This window comes from Uloborus diversus, chromosome 4, assembly GCF_026930045.1.
Source record: "Uloborus diversus isolate 005 chromosome 4, Udiv.v.3.1, whole genome shotgun sequence".
Lineage (NCBI taxonomy): Eukaryota > Metazoa > Arthropoda > Arachnida > Araneae > Uloboridae > Uloborus > Uloborus diversus.
Genome location: NC_072734.1, coordinates 90,143,402 through 90,168,837, shown reverse-complemented (window position 1 = coordinate 90,168,837; position 25,436 = coordinate 90,143,402). Strand labels below are relative to the sequence as shown.

The window sequence follows — 25,436 nt, the reverse complement described above, 5'->3', positions numbered from 1 at the left end:
GCTCGTTTGTTACTAATGCACGAAAAATAATTTTTAATTGAATAAGCTTTGAAGCTCTGGGGTTTTAAAATGAACTTATTTTTAAACAGTTACGGTTTCATAAGAAGCATGTGCATGTTATTGCTGTTTCACTAGAATCATTTACACTAAAGTCCCTTCTGAAAAGATTATTCTTCTTTCAGTTGAATGTCGTTGTTAAAGATGTCGTTTCAGCAAGAATGTGAGTGAGAAGATACCTTTCTAAAGCTATCCAACTTTGTGGTACATATCTATCATCGGTTTTCTATTGTAAAACAATACACGTCTTTTCATCGATGCAGGCATATGGAAAATAGTTTATTTATATCACAACGGTTTTAATATGAGATATAATGTACACTGTGTACACAGAAAAATCCGAAACGTTACTGATTATTTCCGTGGAACGTTGCGGGTTGTCACGGGTTTTCTTCCACCTATTTCCCCGTAAAATCAAGTATCTTTACAAAAATGTTTCCTGAATTGCTTTAAGTTGCACGAATGCAGACTCCTCACTGGCGTGAAAAATATTTTTTAGCTACCAGTTTAAAGATTAATTGAGTGTATTTATTAAGTGTATTGTCTTTAGTTCGATTACGGCATGTCCAGGTTGACTATGCTCCCAATGAAAGCGAATAAGTCTCTGGATAGCTGCAGCTTTGCAAGACAAAGTATTGAAGGCAAGGGAGATGGTTTGTTCTTACTTGCAATTGAATGTCATGTTGCCTTGATGCTTCTGAAGCTTTCTTAGTAACTCTGTAAGGTTCTAATCAATTGTATTAAACCAATCGAAGTTCTCTTGAAGGCTCTAGACTGACTTTAACCGGAGAGATCGCTATATTCCTTAGATGATTCAAGGCTAATTTTAAGAAGGTTACTGATTTTTAGTAGGAAACGTTCCTGGTTTTTGGATATATTATTGGCAGAAATTGGACACATCAGTTGCACATTAATTTCCAATAACGTTTTTGAATCGTTTTTATAGGGCCGTGTAGGTTTAAGGCAGAAAAGAATTAGCAACGTAACGCTCTGTTAAAAAAAGAAAAAAGAAGAAAGAAAAGAAAAAGAAATTCAAAATTAATTTGAATTCAGAAATTTTGAATTCAAATTAGGTTTTTCGCAATCACGAGTTTTGACAGGACCCTACTCATTGGCTAGTACCCCATTCACTTGTTTCTAGAAACGGTTCCGGTCCCTGCTCTTGGGCGGTTACGTGCATATAATTGTGTATGTGTAGGCTTGTATGTGTGCGTAGACCTGTGTTTATGCACGCTGGCCTGTGTGTATGTGCGTAAAAGCGCGTGTGTGTATATGAGTGTGCGTGTGTGTAAGACGTGGACGCCTCCAACCAGGAGCAGCGGCTACCGGGAGGAGTCGCGGCTGCAGAGGACGGTGGGGTTGAAAAAGGAACCACAACATCACGGACGGTCAAATAAAAACAATTAGCAATCGTGATTGCTCAAAAAAAAAAAAAAAAAAAAAACTACTATTGTGTATGTTCGCTTTTGACTTTAAAAGGATTTGTGTTAGAGTGGTGTTAGAAAACGTTTAAATTGCTTCTCTTCCAGCAAGAGGGATCCCTGTATTAGGACGTTTCTTCAACCTCAACTATCAAACTAATTCAGCCACCATCCTCTTCCGAAGATGCAATTGTTTTTATTAATTAACGTAAAAACTTTTAGCAGGTATAATAAATAATTATTTCATCTTCTCTATGCTTAATTGAATAGATAAATGAGCTGATGTGCGCATCACATGACTTCCTTTTTTACCCCGAGTTTGTTGCGAAAGGAAGAAAAAAATGTTTTATACAGATTAATTTTCCCAATATTGGACATTTTAATATAATTCAATGACTAACTCTCTAAATATCACAAAAAAAAAAAAAAAAAAAAAAGCTCAAAATTTGTCACCAAGTTGCGAAAAAACGTGACGACCAAAAGCTTGGTGATATATCGCTAAGTGTTTGCCAGATTATAACACCACTTGAGTTTGCATTGAAATTAACAATGATTTCCAAACACAAAGATATAAAAGACCCCCTTTGGTACATCCGATTGCAACCAAAAGAGAAGGTGCACAACTAGATTTCAATAGGAGTCTGCGTACCAAATTTCAATTTTCTAGGACACACCATTTTTGAGTTGTGCGAGATACATACATACGTACATATAGACGTCACGAGAAAAATCGAGGTAAGTAATTTGGGGATCGTTAAAACTGATATTTCGGGTGTCTATACGTTCTTAGGCATATATCCACATGTGGTCGGGATGAAAAAAAAAACTCAATATTCATTCAGAGGCGAGAAAAATGGAAATTAAGGCCGACTTTGGGGTGTTTTTTTTTTTTTTTTTTGTGAATACAATACTTCCTTTACTTCGTAAAAGGAAGTAAAATAAATTAACATTGTTACCAACATTTTACACCAAAATCAATTTCTGTTTTGTAAAAGATAGCTTTTTATGGTGTATTTTCTTTTTATCTGACCCAAGTGTGTTTATCTCTTTGTGATGTAGTATTTAAGCATGTGGAAATTTCACAATTGAGATTGTGAGAAACAAACGGATGTCTCAGAGTCAAAATAAAAAATTTTGGATATTAACTAACACAAAGGGTGGCATACACTCTCCTTTGTTTCGTGGCAAAAGATGTTTCTGGTATCCCTGATACAGCCTGATTTTTAAAAATGTCGGCGTAGAGACACATGTTAGAAGTGAAACTTTTATCTTTTCTTTTTTTTTTACATTCTGAAATGTCGCTTCACCCATTCGTTTTCTCGCACACCACGCTCTTTTTTTTCTGCGCCTGACCTGGGCATATTCACAGCACAATTGTATGTTTTAATGAAGGAAATATATTATAAGTAACAAGAAAACTAATTAATAATCGAAATCTGCTTTTTAATTTTTTCCAAAAACAATGAAAAATAATATTAAATATATTAAGTTAATTTTGTTAATAAAGGTTAAAAAAAAACCAATTTCAGTGCTGAACTTGAAGCGATGTGGATTATATTTTTTGAACAGATGATTTGACTTGTATTATTTAAAAAGCTTAAAATGAACCAAATTCACAAATATATACTTGCCTAGGTTCAGCCTTAAAAAAAATAAATTGAAAAAAGTAATTGAAAAAAATATATATAACTACTATTGTTTTTCATTGCTTTTGATAACCATTAGAAAACAACTATGTCACCTTCGTCAAACAAAAATGTTGAGAATTTCAAAACACTCGCATAAAAAGTTTCACTTCAAAAAAAAAAGGTTCAATGAAAGCCTCTGAGTTTGAACTTCGCACGCGTTTTACTTGAAACTTAAAAACGTGCACTTACATGCACTTTTTTCACTGCCTCAAATTCATCCCTCTTTTGTTATGATTTTTATTAAAAAGACCAAATACTACAGAATAAAATTTACAAATATTAAGAAGCTTTTTTTTTTTTAAAATCTAAAACACATGCTTTAACTTCACATCAATTCAGAAGTCTTCCTCTTCGTCATGCTTTTTCCCCGAATTACGTTTGAATCTTCTGGCTGACTCGAAACGAGACATCTTTCTCCCGCACTGACAACGGTCTGAAAAAGTTCGGTACAGCACAGCAAGGATGCACGTGACACCAATAAATGCAAATATTGATAGAGGAGTCACAAGGACATGAGAATAGTCATCATTTGAGTCAGAATCTTCGGATGTGGGATGTGTAAAAAAAACGGATGGATGATACGTAAGTATCTGATCATCTCCGAAAGGCCCGTGATGTAAATCTGAAAGGCAAAACATTGTAATAAATGCGCGGTAATGTACGCATTGGGCGAAGTTATGAACCATTTCAGTTCACGCTAGTTAATTCTGCTTCTTTTATCCTCGACTGTCTTGAGTTCAAATTTGAGTAACATTTGAGTTCAATTTTCAATTTCACTCGACTCTCCTTTCGAATTTAAATTTATTTAAATTCAGTTCAGGAGGGGTGAGGTTAAGCTTCCCTCCCTTTTATGTTTCGAGCTTACTTTAAAAGAGGTATACATTATTTAAAGTAGATTGTCTTTTTAAAAAAAAAAAAAAAAAAAAAAAAAAAACCTAATTTAAAATAAAAGCCCCTCACTAGCTAAAGTTTTCAGTTTACAGATTTTTTTGTCTAGATGTGTTTAGGAAAAATAGAACTTTTTTTTCTTCGAAGTCCCTTCAGAGGGGACAGTCGAGTGCAAAGGTTTAACATTTTTATTTAAGTAGTGTGCAGATGAGAAGTGTGCTGGAGAGAGTATACCAAGTTAACATGTAATTCTTTATTGACATTTCAACTAGAGACACGTTGAAATATTTGACCAATAACTGATTGAGAGATTTAGTCAGCATGTGAGTGCAGTCAACCATTAATGTAAAAATTCTTAAGTTAAAATGTCCCTCATGTCAGCATGATAGTCATTTTGGCGAGTGTTTTAGTGAACGCATCGGTCGCTTTGATGACTGTCACATTGACAAGTGCTTTAGTGCAAACGCTGGTGATTAGTATTGATAATAATGCATGGTCATTTGGCGTAAATGCAAACGTAGTTTCAATGTTTCAAATGTTGATTTTTCCATTTTTTTTCATAGTTTGAGCGATAAAAGTTTGTGCATTGTATCGAAGACTACTCTCTGAGAGTAACTGAGGAATTTAAGAGCAGAAAATGAATGGGTATAAAAATTATGACTTTATGGCTTTTTGTCAGTAAATTATGTTTACATTTACCCTGTATGTACGTATGTACCTCCATGCAGTACACCACCGACAGGTAGGACAAGCCGCCATTTGAAACGCGGTCGAGGCTGCCACTAAAGGCGGCAAATTTAGCCGCCCTGGCGGCAAGTGTACTTCTTAATTTGCGTCAAGAATTCACCAGAAAGTTTTATCACCCATTTTAATTTAAGAACGACTGAATAAATATAAATGCTATAAAGCATACCATAGAGCTGTCTCAGAAAAATTCAAGCAAATTTTTTGATTGTCCAAAAGTAAAAAAAAAAATAAATAAATATTTAATCTCGTCGGAAATTTTACTTTAAGGTTTCTTGCGCAGTCTTTAATTTTTGACGTATTGATTTATATGCCACAAAATTGAAAGAAAAGAACAAGAAAATTTTCTTTGCTTTAAATACAGTAATTCAAACATAGTAAGACGTAGTAAAACAAAAATTTACGTAGTGTTTCTTTATATCAGTATTTACTGGAACATATTTGACAGGTTTAAATATAAGTTTAAAATTGTTGCGAATAAAGAACGGTTATTAATAATTCACTTAACACATGCATGAACAAACAATATTAAAAGGAAAAGTACAACACAAACACAATAAATAACACGAATGAATAACATAAATTCAACCCACACTTTCTGAGCCTAAATCGTTTGCATTTTTACAGTTTAGCCTATTATTTTTTAAATGTCGTACAGGTAGGTTTGCATTGTAACTAAATGCTGTACAATGAATTCAATGATTATAAACTATAAAAATATATATTATTTGCTATTAGATAAATACCTTCATGGAATGATGGTAAATATATATATTTATGACTTTGATTACTCGTTCAAAAAAAAAAAAAAAAAACAGCACAAATAAAAATAAATAACATAGATACAAAGAAATTACAACGTAAACAAATTTTTAAAAAAATCAAAAAGTCAACAAACATTTTCCGAGTCAATAATTTTGCCATCATGATTCAGTCCTTTCGTTTTTCTAGGGATTAGTCACTATAAAGAGAATTTTATAACCAAATACATGTAAATAGAAAAAAAAATGAATGAATAATGTTTCAATGCTAGAAGCAAGGCATTAGCTGCATGAATTGTAAACGGAGATATTTATTTAGGGCCAGGGACTTTTATAATCAAATACTTTTAAATAGAAGTGTTATTCGATATTACAGTGCCGGCAAAAAAATCTTTACATTTAGTTCGCAATTCAAAACTTTATATGCGAACTCCTTGTTATGATTTTATTTGGCATGCCCCCTAGTTATTTGGCCAAATACCGAATATTCGTCTAGATTGTGGCCGAATATTTAGTATTCAGCCAATTCACAAGGGAGTAATGCCAAGTAAAATCATGACAGGAAAAAGGTATGTAAAGTATTCAATTGCCTATACCAAACTTTTTTTTTTTTGGCCAGTACTGTACAAACTATGTAAAATTTATTTTTATATTTTTGTGAAAGTATCTCTATACACACGGAGATATAAGCATTTATTTCAAAAATGCAAACTTTATTTTAAGGTTTTCGGCTCATAGCACGCAGGGTTTTCCGTCAACTGTAACTAAACTTTCAGAATATTTGACAGCATACAAGAGAAACATAATAATGAAATTTGAAATTAAAATGTTGAAAATTTGATGAAACATGAACATTTAAAGCAGTTGAAACTTCAATGCGCGTGCGTGAAAGGTATCAATTTATAACCTTCATAATCCAAAGCCAAGATAGACCTCGTGATAAAGTTCCACCTCGATATAATAAAAATTCAAAAAAGTTATCAGCGATCTAATGAGCTGAATTTCAATAATTCTTGGATAGGCGACGAATCGTAAGGGGTCGTTCGCAAACTGGTGACACTTGCCTGCTGTCACTTAGTGTGATTCATGATGAAAACAGATTATTTGCGAACGATCCCTCACCAGTCGTTGCCTATTAAAGAATTATTGAAATTCGGCTCGTTAGATCGCTGATAACTTTTTGAATTTTTAAGATATTGAGCTAAAAAATTTTGTCAGGAGGTGTAGGATCTATCTGGGCTTTGGATAATGAAGATTATAATTTGCTATCTTTCGCGCATTCGCAGTGAAAATTAAATTGCTTTAACGTTCATATTTCATCAAATTTTCAATATTTTAACTTCAAATTTTATTATTATGTTTCTCTTGTATGCTGTCAAATATTCTAAAAGTTTAGTTACATTTAATGGAAAGCTCCGCGTGTTATGAGCCTAAAACCTTAATAAAAAATAAAAAAAAAAAAAACACACACACACACATTTTTGAAAGAAACGTTTGCATTTTCGTTGGTATAAGAGATACTTTCCTGAACATATAAAATAAATTCTACACAGTTTGTACAGTACCGGTAAAAAAAATTTTACATTTGGTTGGCAATAAAAACTTTACTTAACTTTTTCTTGTCATAATTTTACTTGGCATGCTCCCTTGTGAACTGGCCGAATACCAAACTTTCGGCCACAATCTGGCCCAGAACTCGGTATTCTGCCAAATCACTATTGAGCATGCTAAGTAAAATCATAAAAAAAAGTTTGCATGTAAAGTTTTTAATTGCCAACCAAATATAAAGAATTTTTTTGCCGGCTCTGTATAAAGTTGCAAAGCTTTAACTATATGAATAATTTTGCATCAGATATATTTATTTAGAGCTTCAGAAATTTCTTTTAACAGTTTGAACTTCACTGATGTTGCCATCGTTGCTTTATAAATTCAAATAAGATCATTATTTTATGGATGGAGATACTTAAAACCCTTTATTTCAATTAGAAAAAATATATTTATATTGTGAGTTCTTCCAGAAAAACTATGCCACATGCTGTTATTCTTCCTATATTTTAATTTAATTGGCAGTAAAATTGTGATGGATCATTCGCAGCAGCATTTTTTACAAGACACGCGTTTTTTGAAAGCATGGGCAAAATAACAGCAAAATTGATTGTTATTGTTTTCACATTTTAATTTAATTGACTATAGATTCTGGTAGCGTATTTGCAGCAGCATTTTTTACAAGAGACACATCTTTTGAAATACATGCGCATCATAACCGTTGCGACAGTTCATTATTATTTTTTTCACATTTTAATTTAATTGACAGTTGATTCTGATAGATCATTTGCAGCATTTTCTACATCAAGAAACATTTTTTTTAAAAAATAAATGAGCAGCATAACAGTTGAGATAGTTGATTGTTATTGTTTTCACATTTTAGTTTAATTTTCAGTCGATTCTGAGCAGCCTTTGCAGAAGCATTTTTTGCAACAAGATACACATTTTTTGAACCACATGGGCAGAATAACAGTTGTGATAACCGAACCACATATCATTACGCAAACACGGCCATAATTCTGATCATCTGTCAAGCTTGGATCTGTTGGACCGATTGTGGTAGAGCTGGTGGAATTTCCGTCACTTGAGGTACCTTGTTCTGTTGTGATTATATTTTCTTTTGACGAAGTGACGTTTGATTCGAATTGAGATTTACCGTCTGTTAGCTTCGTTGATGCAGTTGTAGTTGGATTTTTTTCAGTTTGAAACGTATACGATGTCTCCTTATGAGGTACAATTTCGGTTGTTTCTTCGGATGAAACTTCAAAATTTGCATTTCGTTTGAAACGAGAGTTGTTTCCAGAAAAATACAAGCGGAATTTATTATCTGACGTTAATAATTTCTTAAACTCATCTGATGTTTCCTCGGGTAAATCAGGCTTGCGAAAGTTGTCTTTTAGAAAGGGAGTGAATGTTTTATTCTTTTTACGTAAAGAATTTGTGTTTAATGTTTCTTGGTGCCTCAAGGATTTCTTGCTTTCAGCTGGTCTAAAATGCTTACGCAATAAAGGAAAAGTGGAAGATTTGGTAGAAATTATATCGCTATGCACTCGAAGAAGATTTTTAAAAGCAGACGCATATAGGTTAGGGTATTTGTCATCCTTTGATCTTTTTGTAGACTCTTTCCGACGGGACAACTCAACATCTTTTTCCTCCGGACTTGGACTCTTTGTAATAAGGTGCGAAAAAGGAATCCCATGTAACGGTAAAGAAGCTGAAATCAGAAAAAAAAAAATGTTGCCGATCAGAATTTTTTCGATAATTGATAAAATTTTAGTGAATTAAACGTAAAAAAAACGATATTTAAAAACTATTTTTTCGTACAAATGTATTAAGCAGCGATTCCGAACGGTGGTCCAGCAGAACGGCACCTGTCCGCAGAAAAAATTGACCGGTCTTCATATATTTTTGATCGTTTACGTTAAATTTTTTCCTTTATCAAAAAAAGAAAACATCTTTAAAAAAAAATAGTATCCTATACAATTTTTTTGTGAATCATTTTTCCTCGTTTTCTCTAACTTTTCAGCTATGCTTATTGCTTATGAATAATTATTACTATAATCACGAACCTCATTCTTAACATTTAAATATGTTCTGCAACAGTTCTTTAACACCAAATTTTGCTAGTAATTTATTTATTATTGGTACAATAATCCCCCTAAAAAATTTGTTATTAATTAACTTATTATTGTTACAGTAAAAAAGTAATAATATCCCATACAATTTTTTTATGATTAATTTTTCCTAGTTTTCTATAACTTTTCAGCTATGCTTATTGCTTATGAATAATTATTCCTATAATCACGTACCTTATTCTTAACACTTAAATATGTTCTGCAAAAGTTCTTTAACACCAAATTTTTTAAATTTATTTATTACTATTGGTACCCGCACGGCTTTGCCCGTAATAGAAAAATTAAAAGGTATTTTGGTTCGGCTGTATATATACAAATAATGTATGGTGAATTTTCTCGCCAATTGGCTTGTACCCATGTTACGGTTCCATGTTATGACAATTTCGTAATTTACTCGTCAATCTTATGATAATTTTGTTCTTAAAATTGAAATAGAAAAAGAACCACATCGAATTTTCGAAAAATCGTTTCGAGGTGCACACCTCATGCTACAAACTGATTCTGTGCCAAATTTCATGAAAATCGGCCTTACGGTCTAGGCGCTAGGCGCGTCACAGAGATCCTGACAGACAGAGATCCGGACAGAGAGACTTTCAGCTTTATTATTAGTAAAGATTGTTTCAGTAAACTCCCGATTATCCGCGGAATTAGGTGGCACAAGTGCCGCGGATAATAAAAATCGCGGATAAAAAGACTAGAGAGATAAATAAGGTAAAACTTTTCTTTCCTCAAAAACTTAACTGTATTGATGCGTAACACTTCCTTCAAACAGTGAAAATCTATACAGTACAGTAAAAAGGTTTTGTATTTTAGAAAAACAGAATTTAATATCAATAAAGAAAATGTGTATGCACGGTGAAGGAAGCACAATAAATAAATAAAACAAAAACTGAGTTTATTTACTTTTTTTCGTCAAAAAAAAAAAAAAAAAACTCATTGGTATTTGCTTTTTTACTACGAAAAGACATGCTCCTGATTGCTCAATTACTCGCGGATAATCCGCCCGACGGATAACCCACTTGCGAATAATCGGTAGTTTACTGTGTTACATCAACCGTTCGCGATTATTTTACAAGCGTGTAACGGTCCCCGAGTTGAAAGTTTTGTTTTTTTCTCAGGAAAAAAAAAAGAAAAAAAAGACGGGGGGGGGGGGAATCTTATCGGTCTGTTAAAAAAAAATCCTGTTTTCAACAGTTCACCAATGTATGTTTCATTTTCTCTTTGAAAAAAAAAATTTAAGGTAAAAAGAAGAATTATTACCGCCTGCGTAATTTTTTCATAGACACTTGTCGGTCCGGGAGTCAAAAAAGGTTCAGAAACGCTGTTTTCTGAACCTTCCGTGGTCCCCCCTACATACACACGGGTACTATAATTCACCCGTGTGTGTGTAGGAAACGTTTTACATTTCTCGCACCCAAATCGTTTAATGTTTCGTTTCGCGACCTTTTCTATGAGAGAAAACGTATTTATCCGCTAAGAGATTATTTCAAAACTTTCTCAAAAATTTATTACAGAATTAACTAAATCCCATAGGGAATGTAAATAAAAAAGAATGGCGCTGGAGAATAACTGGTCTAAAGCAGTGATTCGCAACCGGTGGAACTCAAAAAAAAAATGACCGGTCCTCAGAGATTTTTGCTCTTCCACGTTAAAAAAATTTCCTTACTCAAAAACAGAAAACATCATAATAAAAAATAACATCCTGTACAACCAACATCTTTTACGTGAATTTTCTGATTAATTTTTGTACTCTTCTATGATTTTTCAGCAAAATTTATTACTTCTGTATAAATATTACAGTAATTTGAAGTTTTAAACATTGAAATAAATACTCTTACTATTTTCGTTACTTAAAGATCTACGCCAACGTTGGCATTTTTAATTATAAATTTTTTACATTAAAAATAAGGTAATATCAAGGTCTTTCGAACAAGTAAAGTTTTCCCCGAATCGCTTTATTCTTTTTTAGTTGTTAGGAAGACAGGCATTATGGTAAAATATCACACAGATTAACATTCAGATAGCACACAGTTTTGCATCTTAAGAGCCTACTTTTAAACTTTATTGAATCTTTTTAATTTTTTTTAATTATTTTTTTTTAGGGAATAGGCAAAAAAAGAAGTGTAAATATTGTGAAAAGAGTGGAAAATGTCAAGAAACTACTTTAGTAATAATTTTGAGTAATTACAAATTTTATTCGTTTGTATATTTCATGCAAATTCCTTTTTTCCTGCCGCACAAGATCTTTGAGTCATTTTTTAATGTATTATGCAGCATAACTGCAATCAGCAACCAACGGTTACAACATAATCCGACTATTTTATATTGATCGACCACGCTACCAACATGCATTGTTATAATATTCCGAAGTAAGCCAGGCCATATACAGGTAGTTATCAAAATAATGGCAACACCTGTGAATAAAAGTGACATTTTTGAATGTGCTTCGTACGTAACAAAGAATAAAACCAGATATCTGTTTTTTTTATTATAAATAGCCATGTACATATTCTGGTAGTATATGGTGGATTAACTGAAGGTCTGGACGTCTTGGATTTTTTTCAAGCGCGTGAAATATCGGACCTCTCAAATTTTAAAAGAGGCCAAATTGCTGGAGCGCTTCTAGCTGGAGCCAGTGTAACTGCAAAATCTCAAATTTTTGGTGTTTCTTGAGGTACAGTATCTAAAGTCATGACAGTATACACGCAGCGCGATAAGACAAGCTCGGCAAAGGAAAATAGTGGACGGAAAGAGAACCTTAGTAAAAGAAACCGACGGCATTGAAGAGGATTGTAATGTCTGTAAAAAGCGAACAATATCAGCAAATATGACCAGAGAACTCAATCACCATCTAGATTCACCAGTGTGAGTGATTAGAGTCAGAAGGCACCTTTATCAACAGAACATTTAATGGCAGAGTAGCGATTCCCAACACACTTGTCACAGAGTGTTAACATTATTTTGATAACTACCTGTATAAACGGACATCAGTTGCTTTCTTGTAGGTTTTGTTCTGCGACGTCCATTGTGTTAAAATAAGCTAGCTTACTTATGTGTATGATACCTGGTGTATACTGTATACCGTATGTGTACAGTGGCCAGATACTCAATATTATAAATCAGTGGGGCTAATTGCAGGGAATCATGTGCATATATATGTTGCCGTGGGTGGGTAAGTGGCAGCATCTGCCGAAACGAGTTTTCGGGATAGTTAAAGAAACACGTTTTGGGCTTCACTATCAACAATAGGGAAATGTGGCTAATAGGCGGCTTTTTCGCGCTCCTTTTCTGCGAATACCAAATAAGCAAGATTGTACAAACAAGCTAACGTGCAATAGATGACAAAAATGAAAAAATAAAAAAAAAATGAAAAATGAAAAATTTGCAGTTACTGCCCTTTGCCTGCCTATGACGGTATGACTTTGGATATTTTTTAAAGCAGTTACCAATTTACTGAAATGTCATCGTTATTTTTTAAAATTAAATAACTTAATTGGAACCGTAGTTTTAATTTAAAAATATTTAGCAGCATATTGACAATGTACCAGTTCGTGCAAAAAAACCCAAGTAATCCTTTATTTCGTGTAGTTGGAATTGATATTAAGCTCTCACAATTGTTTTACATCAACAATTTTTACATATACAGATTCATTTTTTGCAACACATTGGCAACAAAACCACATTAATAAGATATAAAAGAGAAAAGAGAACATTAATGAGAGATAAGTACATAGCATTAACCAACTATGACTATTTTCCTCGTTATTCATCCAGATAGGATCTATTGGTTTAATTGTGGTAGAGCTAGAAGAATTATCATCATTTGAGATGCCGTGCTTTGTTGTGGCTATAGTTTTTTCTGATGGCATGACAGTTGATGCGATCTTCGATTCGTCGTCTTTAAGTTTTGTTGGTGGAGTTACAGTTGGATTTTTTTCAGTTTGAAATGAAAGTGGTGTTACTTAAGTGATCCGTTGTTGAGATCTATTGTACCAATTATGTAAGAGCTAGAAGAATTTCCATCATTTGAGACAACTTGCTTTGTTATGGTTATATTTTTGTCTGATGACATCGTAGTTGATGTGAACTTGGATTCATCGTATTTAAGCTTTGGTGGAGTTACAGTTGGATTTTTTTCAGTTTGAAACGAAAATGATGTTACTTCATGTGATCTATTGTTGAGATCTATTGGACCATTTGTGGTAGAGCTAGAAGTATTTCCATCATTTGAGATACCTTGCTTTGTTGTAGTTATAGTTTCTTCCAATGGCATGAAGGTTGATGTGGGTTTAGAATCATTGTCTTTAAGCTTTGCTGGAGCAGTTGTACTTGGATCCTTTTCTGTAAGGAATGAATACGTTGTTACTTCATGTGGTAGAAATTCAATTGCTTCTTCTGATAAAACTTCGAAATTGCATTTCATTTTATGCGGATGATGTTTCTAGAAAAGTGCAGATCGTCTTATTGTCTGATGTCAAGGATCCCTTAAATTTATTTGATTTTTTTTCTCAGGTAAAACAAGTTTGCGAAAATTGTTTCTTTGAAAAAGTGGGAGTTGTGTGAGTATCATTTTCAAGTAATGAATTAGTCATTCAGTAAGTTGCCGCCGTTTGTTTGGCAATCTTGGCTTCCTTAAGAGGTTTTCTATCTCCAGCTCAGTCACTTTCCTATGCCGGGCTGATGAGTGCTAATAAGCACGAAACTGCAGTCCTCGGCTGGAAATAACTGAGCTGGCGGTGTATTTCACGTATTCAATGAATTAGTGTTTAACGCTTCTTGGTACTTCAAATTTTCTTGCTTTCAACTGGTCTTATGTATTTGTAGATTAAGAAAAAAATCAAAATTTTGAGTGTGATTCTTCCGTAATGGTATTTTAGAGGATTTTTAGAGGCAAACAGATGAAATTTGTGGTTTTTATGTTCCTACGATGTGTGTGCAGTTTTTGTACGAAATGATAAACCAATTTCCTTTTCCTCGAGATTTTGATCTTTTATAATTATGTGCGGAAAATATATCTCTTGTAACGAAAAGGAAGCTGGCCTTTTTTTTTTTAGAAAAAACGTTGCTGATAAGTGTTTTTTTTTAAATAATGTTTTATGTTTTATTAAATTAGAAACTGACAAACTATATTCAAAAAGTGACTAATTTTAGCTCAAAGGTATTCGAACACAGAAAGAAAACCCCTCATATATGACGCTTAGGAAGCAATCTTTAAAGAAATTTTTATTTGATGTTTGGCAAGTAATAGTAAAGGGCGAACTTTTCTTAAACTGCTCTAAGCTAGTTCACAACTTACAACTCTTTACACAATGTTAAAGCATAAAAAGTTGCACTTAAGGAATTAGTTGAAGTGTATTTCATACATTTAGATACTAAAAATTTAATGGAGTAATTCACGACTTTAAGAAAACATAAAATCTTACTCATAAGAAATCCATTGAAATATGATGCTTCACAAATAAAATTTAAAAATAAGGGGAAGGGGGGGAGTTTCAATCTCTTTTACGCAAATATCCAATTGAAAACTTCTTGTACAATGAAAAAGTAGCATTTCACTCTTAAGAATCAAAACATCATGGAGTAATTCCCCATTTTAAGAAACTATATTTTGAAATTTTCTTCAGCATGTAAAATGTTTAATGGCTTAAGTATCTAAAAAAAGATTTTGCATAATTTTTTATCATCTGAAATATCATAAAAAGGAAAACTTTCATGACTTTAAATGAGTTCATTTTAGGAACTCTTTTGTGACAGATAAATATTCTGGAAAATGCAAAATGAAAACCAAATAAGATCGATCTTTTTTTTTAATCTAGACGAAAAGATATCTTTGTTTTAGCGTAATCTTAAAGTTTTACTTTTTATATTATTTGCGCTGTAAACAGAAAAGTCACGAAATTTTTTTTTCGGTTTTATTTTTAGTAGTTCAAATAAAATAAAGCAAAATTAACCGTAAATTTGCGTAGTTTTTCGTAGATCAGTATGAACTGAAACTTATTACACATTTGAGAGTTTTGAAGAAATATTTAATCAAGATAATTAAATGTTACGAATGTAAAAAACACACTTCTAAATAAACAACACAACCAAGAATAAGCAAACATAAAACGAAAAAAATGTACCACTTAAGAACAAACTAATAACACGAATGAGTAACACAAATTCAAAACATTTTCTGTGTGAAAAAAATGTTTCGTCTCAATTTATTCTACGAATTTCTAAATGTCACGTAGGTTTATGTCGTATTAAGTGTTATGAAATAAATTTCATGGTCATAACTTGTTAATGGAAATATAATTAGACATTGTACGCTGATAGGCTGTGAATTTATGAAAGAATATGCTGATGATGTACTTATTTATGACTTAGGATAATCCATTCACACAAATAGCACAGCTTTAAAGAAACAACCGCAAATACGAATAAATACACAAGCATATTAAAGCATAAAACAACCCAAATAAATAAAAGAAACTCAACAAGTATTTTCTAAGTCAATAAAATTACTGTCACAATTTAGTCGTACAATTTTATCTAGGTGTTTTGTAACGGACATTTTTTGCAATCAAATACTTATATTTATAGGTATAAATCGATATTATAGAACTGGAACGGGCTAGTTACAACGAGAAATAATGTGCGGATACATTCATTTACGATTTTAGATATTTCTTTGAACAGCTTGCCTTTTACTGTCATCAGCCTCGTTGTTTTATAAATTCAAAACATTTTTTTGGAACCTAAATTCCAATGTTAAAGTATTTTTTAGTATATCGACAATATGGCGATTCTTGCAAGAAAACCCGTGTTATCCTTTTGGTGGTGAAATTTAGTTGATACTATATTCTCTCAGTTCATTTGCAGCAACTTTTTATGCAACTAGAGATAATTTTTTTCCAACACATTGGTAATATAACCGTTGAGATAATAGATCCACAGAGCATAATCAAAGCGCCGATTTTGCTTTCGTCATCCACCCAGACGGGATCTGTTGGATCGATTGTGGTACAGTTGGTAGAACTTTCATCATTTGAGACATCTTTTTTTGTTGTGGTTACATTTTGTTCTTGTGGCATGGTAGTTGCTTCAAAATGAGAATTATCGTCTGTAAGCTCTGTTGTTGCAATGGTAGTTGGATTTTTTTCAGTTTGAAATGAAAATGATGTTACTTCATGTGATCCATTATTGAGATCTATTGGACCGATTGCAGTAGAGCTAGTAGAATTTTCATCATTTAAGATATCTTGTTTTGTTGGGATTTTATATTTTTCTAGTGACATGATGGTTGATTCGAAATGAGAATTATCGTCTATAAGCTTTGTTGATGCAGTTGTAGTTGGGATTTTTTCAGATTGAAATGGAAATGATGTTGCTTCATGTGATCCATTATTGAAATCTATTGGACCGATTGCGACAGAACTAGTAGAATTTTCATCATTCAAGATGTCTTGTTTTACTGAGTTTATATTTTCTTCTAGTGGCATGATGGTTGATTTAAAGTGAGAATTATCGTCCGTAAGCTTCGTTGATGCAGTTGTTGTTGAAACCTTCTTAGTTATGATTAAATATGATGTAACTTTATGTGAAACAAATTTAGATGCCTTTTCTGATAAAAGTTCATTTTGTTTAAAGGGGATGTTGTCTTTAGAAGATTCCAGGCTGCGTTTATGGTTCGACAATAAAATTTCCACGAAATCATCTGATGTTTTCTCAGATAAATCTGGTTTATGAAAATTGTTTCTTAGAAGAAGAGTGAGTAGAGAGAGTTTATTCTTTTTAAGTAAAGAGTTATTGTTTATCGTTTCTTTTTGAGTCAGCGTTTTCTTATTTCCAACTGGTATACTATTCTCATCCAGTACAGCAAAAAAAGAATTTTTCTGTAAAATTCTACCATAAGGATGTTGTTGAAGCTTTTTAGAAGTAAGCACATGTAATTTTTGGTATTTGTCTTCCTCGTATGTTTTTGAAGATTCCTTATGAAGTGATAACTCAAACGTATTTTCTTCTGGACTTTGCTTGCTCGTAGTTATATGCGGATAATTAATCTCTTGTAATAAAAAAGAAGCTGTAATGAAAGAAATGCTTAATTTTAAAATGCTTCCGATCAGTTTTCATTGATAATTTATTATATTTTATTTAACCAAATGTAATTAGCAATATTTAAAAATTAACTACTTTTTATACAAAGATATTCGAACATATAGAAAGCTAATATATTGTGCAAAGGGATTTTTTTCTTTCTTTGTATATTTTTTTAAATGTTTTACACTTTATAAAAAAACAGATTTTTTTTTTTTAAACTCTTCTAAACAAGTACACAATTTACGGCTTATAATACAGTGTGAAAGCCAAAAAAGTCATGAAAACATTGGTGTAGTTCACCTTTTGAAGAAGAAACGTTTTGAAAATTTCTTCAGAAAGCCAAAACCCAAATAGCTTTAGAATCTAAAAACTGATTTTTCATATCATTTCGTCATTTGAAAAATCATGAAAAAAAAAAGGTCATCATTTTAAATAATTTTATTTCAGAAATTCCTTTATAACACAAAGCATTGAAACATACTCAAAAACAAAACTCTGATGTTTTCATTCTGTGCTTAAAAAATTATTACGGTGGAGGAATTTTTCATTTTATTTAATAAAAAGCAGTTTTTGAAAAAATGAGGTTATGCTGAAGTAAAGGTTTTTCGAATCAGTCCGTTTGAAAGTTTTAAGAAGGACAGACAAGTAGGCAAACAGTGGGACAGAATAACATATAGACGGGCACACAGCACAGAGTTTTCGCATTTTAATTGCCTAATTCATTTTTTTTTTCATTCTACATTTGCTTATTTATTACATCTAATTATAGTTATGCAAAACTTTTGATAAACTACCATAATTTTTGTTTGGATATTATGCTATTTTGGGGGGGGGGGGAATAGATTTGTTTCCTTATTTCTTGATGAAAAGGAAATAAGCGGCTTTATTTTTTTTTCTAATACATAATCTCGATGAAATTAGCGAGAAGCGGTTGTTGTATAATATGTACTTAAAAATATGATTTTAATCGTAGTTCTTGTTTTATTTTGACCTTTTTTTCAAAAATTCTTTTGCACAACGCTAATAGCTTTCTACGTGTGCACCTTTTGTAGTTCTGAGAAAATTTCGAGGATTTTCAACATCGCGCCAAGCATTTGCGCAACCAAAATTTACCTTCAGTTGGGGGGGGGGGGGTAGAGGGTTTGGTCAAAGCAGTAACTTATTCAGATGTAAACTGTCAATGTACGTTAAAACCAATTGCTCTGGGGGAGGGGAGCCACAAAACCTCCTCACCACACTCCTGGTGCCAGGTATTAGCTTGCATATCTGTCGTAACCCATAGATATCCCTCTTAAATGCAAATTTGCATATGATTTTTTTTCTTATTTGGCTACTTCTAGGATATTTTTGAACGATTCGGAAATTTTTAACATTTCCGTCTAAAGGAAAAATTCAAACTCTTTAAAAACCAACATCACTTTTAGTAGACAACATTGAAAAAAAAAAACTGGATCAAAGTTCAAATGATTTTATTTTTCATATAACTGATTGTTGAGAAGATTTTTTTTATTCTAAAGGTTTCATCATAAACTTGTTTTTTGGCAAAAGAAAATGAAAGAAACTTCAGAGTTTTATTTTTCTTAACTGGAAAGAAAAAAATCTGCAAACGATTTATTTTTCATGTCAAATAGGGGTTCCCGATCTTTATCAATTAGCGGCATTCTTTAACTAATAATCTCATGGCACCCTAATCCTTCTTTATTTAGATAAATGTAACCGTGAAAGTTTTAAATTTAGTAAATGTCCACATTAGGCGGAAAATTTCAACATTCACTTACTAAAGACTTCAGTGAAAGACCGATGTAATCTCTGGTGAAGTCCGACTTTCTAAAGTCTCAGTCTTTAATAGTAACATATGCATTGATACCATAGACATTTTGTGGCATCCTTCCCTTCCCCCTGTGGCCCCCCAGGGTGCTGCACCACTCAGTTTGGAAAACCCTGATACACGTTGTTCCCTTTTACGCACTTTTTTTGCGGGATTAAAAGAAATTCCAGAAAAGTTAATGTATTAGCTGCTTTGCATTGTATAAAAGATGCCATTGGCGTTTATGTCCATTTTTGTTTATTTTGTACCTGTTTATTATTATTATTATTATTATAATTATTATTATAATTATTATTATTATTATTATTATTATTATTATTATTATTATTTATTTATTTATTTATTTTTTAACCTGTTCAGATTCAAAATTGAATGTTAGGAGGATTGTTTTTTTTTCCCCTCGTAATTCTTGTCTTCAATTTTCTTCTTGTAAGCGTATCAAATATTATACGAAACCAATGCATTTAAAGCGTTTCCAATAAAAAGGTCGTTTCGCTTACGCAAAAGTATATTTATGAGCCTAAGAATATCATATAAATTCTGTATCATCAAATAGTTTTTCTTTTTTTTCACGTAAGAGATTCATATTGTGTTCTTAGACATCTTTTTAATGTTGAAAAGGTATGTTTGAAATAATTTGCCAAACTTAGCTAATTGAGAGACTATTTATCATTCGTTTAATCACTCTAATTAAACGTTAACAAATTCCTGTTGGTATATTTGAAAGTAAGTTTCTATAGTTCTAGATGGAATTTATTGGATTCCTACATTTTTTCTCACTTTTTAGCAAATATGAAAGTCTACCAACAGAACTAAAATAATCTTTTTTCATCAGAACTTCAAAAAAGTGGTAATAAAGACTATTTCATCTTTACCCACAAGCGAAAATATGGATAAGAGAAATCAGGTTAGGGGAGCTTAAATTCAAATTTTCAAAATGCAAATTTACACAATGATACACTACAATTCTGAATCAAAGGGAAAATGAACCTTAGTTTTACTCAAAACTACTTGATTTACAAAATTCTTACCTTTATCATAAAGTGAATCCTTACTGTAATCCTCAGCATTTGTATTTACTGCTTGTAATACTATCAAAAAAGCTGCTACCCTCCATATAAACATTTTCTTCTTTTATAAATGAAGTACGATTCCTTTCTGTGAAACAAAAGAAAGTAAAGTTTCTGATCCATCGGTCGCCTACATTATACATTTTAAACAACAAAAGTCGAAAACGAAAATGCCCCAGTAAGAAAAAAATAAAGTTCAGTCCGAAGCAAGGCTGTTTTTTTTTTTTTTTTTTTTTTTTTTTTTTTTTTTTTTTGATTTTGGAAAGTGTTGAAAGCTTTTGCTAAATACATTTCCTATAGTTCTTTCTCAAGGCATTGCTTTGTTGGTCAATAAACTGCGCTATTATTCGCACTAGTAATTCAAACATGCTATAGTTGTAACGACCTAAACCGTTCGTTATATAAGATAACTAGAGGACCCGACAGACGTTGTTCTGTTCAAACTTTGTAAATTGAAAAGTTAAAAAATTTCAATTAACCATCAAGCGTTTGAATCGTTTGGTTGAAAAAAATAAGTAAAAAGAAAATGTTTTAAGCTGCTTGGTGTCAGAATGCGTAAATTTATTACAACTTGATTTATCTAATACCTACTGAGCAGTTGTTTTATTAACTATTTTTTCTTCCAAACTTGATGGTTTGTTCCTTCAGCCATACTCAAACGATAAAAAGCGACCTCAGATATTAAGTGTAAAAAACAAACTACCCATCTAGAACGAACGGGAAATCCCGCTGCAACATCCCGCATATGAAAAAGAATAAAACAATCGCAAGGATATCGTTTTAAAAAATGATAAAAGTAAAACAATTCTTTGAATATTGAATTTGAAATATTTCGCCAAATAAACAAAAAATACAATAAATTACATTAACAGCAGCTTTAAAATGTAAACAAATGATCACGCAACTCTATTGTTTATAGCCAAAGTCGTCAAGCCACCACGTTACTGTAATCCAGCCGATTAGTGAGCGAAGCCAACTCCAACCGATTAGTAGTCCGATCATTTGAACAAAGACTTTTTAAACTTCATATAATGCCTAATTTGTTCTCTTTCCAACAAAGATAAAGATCTTTCACTGCACCGATCTTTTGTGTACAGAACTATCCTGTTGTAATTTATCTGGACGAAAATAAAATTTGTTTCGTCTTTAAATTCCATAATCTTTTCCTTTAATAATGTATTGATTAGTCAGATAATCCTTAAAGTATTCTTGACATTGGTGCCAAAACTCAGATGGATTGAGCCGAGAAACAAATGTTGCTAGGTCTGATACTTTTACGGGACCTAAAAACAATGCTTTCAAGAAATGAAGACTTCTCTCTCTCTCTCTATACATTTTATCAATTTTCAATTGACAAGTCACAGTAGGAAATTTTATTACAAAAAGCAGAGCTGGTTTTCTTATCGTCCTTTGGCAACGGGTTAAATATTTATTTCAGTTCTCGCTCAACAATAGGTTAAAATAAATATTAATCATTTGGGAGATATAACCATCCGATGTTTTAAATAATTAATTAATTAATTGCCAAAAACGTCTCGGATTCGATCCATCCCGCTTCGAAACCATGCTTGCCACAACTTAATTACACACAAAAAATTTGATCAAAATCGGTCCAGCCGCTTAAAAGCCTTATGGTGACAAACATCCGCACAGAAGATTTTTATATATTAAGATGGAAGTATTATATGCATCGAATATTCTCTAGCTCTATACCCAGGGTAACTGGTTGTATAACATTTGGCTTCGAGACTGTTTTTTAGCTAATAAAATCCTGTTTCCACTTACTCTTGAGAGTGGCGGGGAAATGAAATAGCGTTTTCCTTCTCCATGAATGTGATTTCGGCAGATAATCGTGACATAAAAATCAGTTCAGAGGTTTAAGAAACTCAACAGCAATGATTCTTAATCGTATTTAATCTACTACTTGAATTTCTTATGCGGCCTAGCGAATTCTTCAAATAAAATGTTAAGTTCTTCAAAAGGAGTAATTTTGGGAACCCATCTGGAGCGGAGGGGAGCAATTAGGGGCTCAAGCCCCCCACCCATTTGTAAATTAGAACTTCCTAGCTTTTAGTACTTTTTTCTTTGCAAAAATGTAAATACATTTCTTCTCTAGCCATTAATGAATAAATTATTAAAAATGTCAAATTTTAGTAATTCTAATCTGTATTAAAATCGGTTTCCATGGGGAAAATATCTGAGCTCGCCCCCTTAAAATGTTGCATTTAGGCACCCATGGGAGCAATCACATAAATATCAAAGTACAAAACATAAACATAAGTAAATTTCACATCAAAATATACAATTCAAAAGATGAGAACGACGACAAGCTTAGTAGTTTCCCAGAGAACTGTACGTATTGCGTAAGAGGAGACACCTAAATTGCACATCAAATATAACAGAGAAAGTGAAATGTGAAACACATTTTTAGCAGTCTTCCTCGTGACAAAAAGAGCGAGTTAAAACAGGTAACTTCACGTTTGTAGATCTTCTGGGGGGAAAATGTAAGACCACTAAACTTTGGCAAACAGTGTCACAGTGCCATCTTCAAACAATAATGACAATTAAACTACACTGTTGTTTGAAATACGCGGAACTCTGAGGATTTCTTTTATATGTTACCTAGTCTTAACCCACCGACAGCCACTGAGAAGAAATAAAATGGAAAGAGTGAAGACTTTCTTACGTGAACCAAAGACCCCAAATCACGTGATAGATAGAAAAGCAAAGCATTGGGAAAAATCTGGTTTCTTTCACTAGTTTTTTGCAAAACGTGTCAACCATTCGTCGTTGTTGAGTCACGTGACTTGGATTCGTAGCCTCAGCTTTTGCGAAGTCAATGATTGAACTTGCTCACTCCATTTATATTCCTGCTCTAAGTCAACAGCTTAGTTTCAGAAATTCCCATGAAAGGTAATACAGTTTGTTTCTATCTTCAGCACTTTTCCAATAACCTTAACTAATCCTAACTTGATATGACAAGTTTCTCATGCATAAATAAAAGCAATTAAAATTTCCAATTTTTTGAAAATGAAACAAGTTAGTTTGCCATAGACGAAACTAAAAGATAAAAACAATACCTGTATTTCCTTTGCTTCTTCAGACTCAAGTAAAAATCGCTTGTGCCCATTGTTATTAAATTTCACCTTTAAATGATTGAGCGATTCCGAGTGTAATGCTTGTTTCTCGTCTTCTTCGCTGTCAAAAAAGATAAGACAACGACTCGTTAAAAGCAAAAAAGTGTTCTTTAGATAAGTTTTCTCTATCAGGATCGTAAAAAAATGTAATAACCAGATACATGTCCGATAAGTGTCATGCGTTAAGGTTTTGTAATCAGGGAACACAAAAATTGGTGCAATAAATGCACACAAGAACAGTTGAAATATTTTTTGACATTCTTGGAAACTATTGAACTGACATCATCTGCCTACGAGATATTTGATCTTGCTGAAAGTTAGTAGGAAATTGGCAATAGCTTCGAACTAAAGCGTCATTTGAAGACAGAAGAATGAATAAAATTGTATAGAGAAGCAGCTAAATTTATAAAAAATTTAAAGTACATATTAAAAATTTATTCATTAATGAGTTATGTTAAATTATTGATAATTTCAATATTTTTAAAACATATTTTTCACAAATTATGAAATTCAATATTTTTTAATCGAGCAAAAGAATTTTGAAAGTGTTGAAATAAAAATCACAGCAGCTATATTTTTCTGAATTCTTATTATAATGTACTTAATGGTCGGCTTTGCCTTCCGCAGATGCAAAGCCGGCCACATGGCTTTGCCCGTATAGATTAATTGCGCTTTGCCAGCGTACACAGCTTTGCCACGCCGGCCTACGGCTTTGCCCGTAGTAGAAAAATATAAGGTCATTTGGTTCGACTGTGTATTTACAAATAATGGATGATGAATTTCTCGCCAATTTGCTATATGGTAATTTGCTCGCCTATGCTATGGTAATTTGTCGTCCACGTTATGATAATTTGCTCGATAAAATGTTCTTAAAATTGGAATAGATGAAGAACAAATCGAAATTTCGAAAAATCGCTTCGAGGTGCACACCCCCATGCTACAAACTAATTCAGTGCCAAATTTCATAAAAATCGGTCGAACGGTCTAGGCGCTATGCGGGTCACAGAGATCCAGACATCCAGACAGAGAGACTTTCAGCTTTATTATTAGTAAAGAAGATTACAAACATTATTACGCATAAACATTTTTATGCATAAATTCGTAATTATTGCTTTGCTCGTATTGTGATTTGTATTGATTTGCATTAATTTAGTTAATTGTTAATACATTTTGCTTATTATAACAGGTTTGTTGACGTTATCACAGGTGGGGCAATTTTTGTAGCTGTCAAGGTAATACGACTCAAACCTACATTTTTTTTTCAATGAAAAATTCAGTTCGCAGTTTTTGGTAATGTTAGATTTTGCGCAGCATCTATACCTACATTACGAGAGGCAGAGGGTATTATCTTCAATTTTTCATTAACATAATTTTTTTAGAAAAGTTTCTGCTTAGTGGGACGCGATTGCCCTACTCTCTAAGAATTTATAATAAACACTACTAAAAAGCGGAACCTTTTGATCTCCATCATCATCAATTACACTAGTCTGCCATAAACGGTTAAATGTTTTAAGGAAATTTTTAGCATTAGGTAAGCGCCCCAGTAGCGTGTAAACGCACCAGTGCTTCAGTAGTGCCCACTTCCAGGTTTATATTTGAAACGAGCTGATGTGTGCATCACATGACATCCTTTTAGCCCAATTTAATGTCATTTCCCTATTACCGGCAATTTTGATGTGATTCAAAAATTTACTCTCTAAATGTCACCAACAATGGCCGAATCGAAACAGATTTAAAAAAAAAAAATCGCCAAATTTGTTGCCAAGTTGGCAAAAACACTTGACGACCAAAAGACTGGCAATATATCGCCAAGTGCCCACCAAATTATAAAACCACTTGAGTTTAAATAGAAATTAACAATGACTTCCCCCCAAAAGGGAGCAAAAGATCCCTTTAGAAATACCCGAATGCAACCAAAAGGAGAGGTGCACAACTTGACCCCATTAGGAGTCTACGTACCAAATTTCAGTTTTCAGGGGCTTACCGTTCTTGAGTTACGCGACAAACATACGCACATACAGACGTCACGAGAAAATTCGTTGTAATTAACTCGGGAATCGTCATTATGGATATTTCGCGT

At 32.6% G+C, this 25,436-nt stretch overlaps 1 protein-coding gene across 1 annotated transcript; it reads right to left on the bottom strand.

Moving 5' to 3' along the window:
• Positions 1-7,733: 7,733 nt before the first annotated feature.
• On the bottom strand, positions 7,734-23,408 carry LOC129221374 (uncharacterized). The gene is made up of 3 exons (XM_054855846.1): positions 23,300-23,408; positions 20,181-20,307; positions 7,734-8,818 (listed from the first exon to the last, which is right to left on the bottom strand). The coding sequence occupies exons 2-3, from the start codon at positions 20,272-20,274 to the stop codon at positions 7,989-7,991; spliced, it is 924 nt and encodes a 307-aa protein (XP_054711821.1). The 5' UTR covers positions 20,275-20,307; positions 23,300-23,408; the 3' UTR covers positions 7,734-7,988.
• Between the last annotated feature and the right edge of the window lie 2,028 nt (positions 23,409-25,436).

What these genes read in the sequence shown, in the direction of transcription:
- LOC129221374 (XM_054855846.1), bottom strand. Translation starts at nt 20,274, where the DNA reads ATGTTTATATGGAGGGTAGCAGCTTTTTTGATAGTATTACAAGCAGTA. An exon ending in GGATTCACTTTATGATAAAG is followed by an intron (nt 8,819 to 20,180) that starts GTAAGAATTTTG and finishes TTCTGATTTCAG; the next exon opens with CTTCTTTACCGTTACATGGG.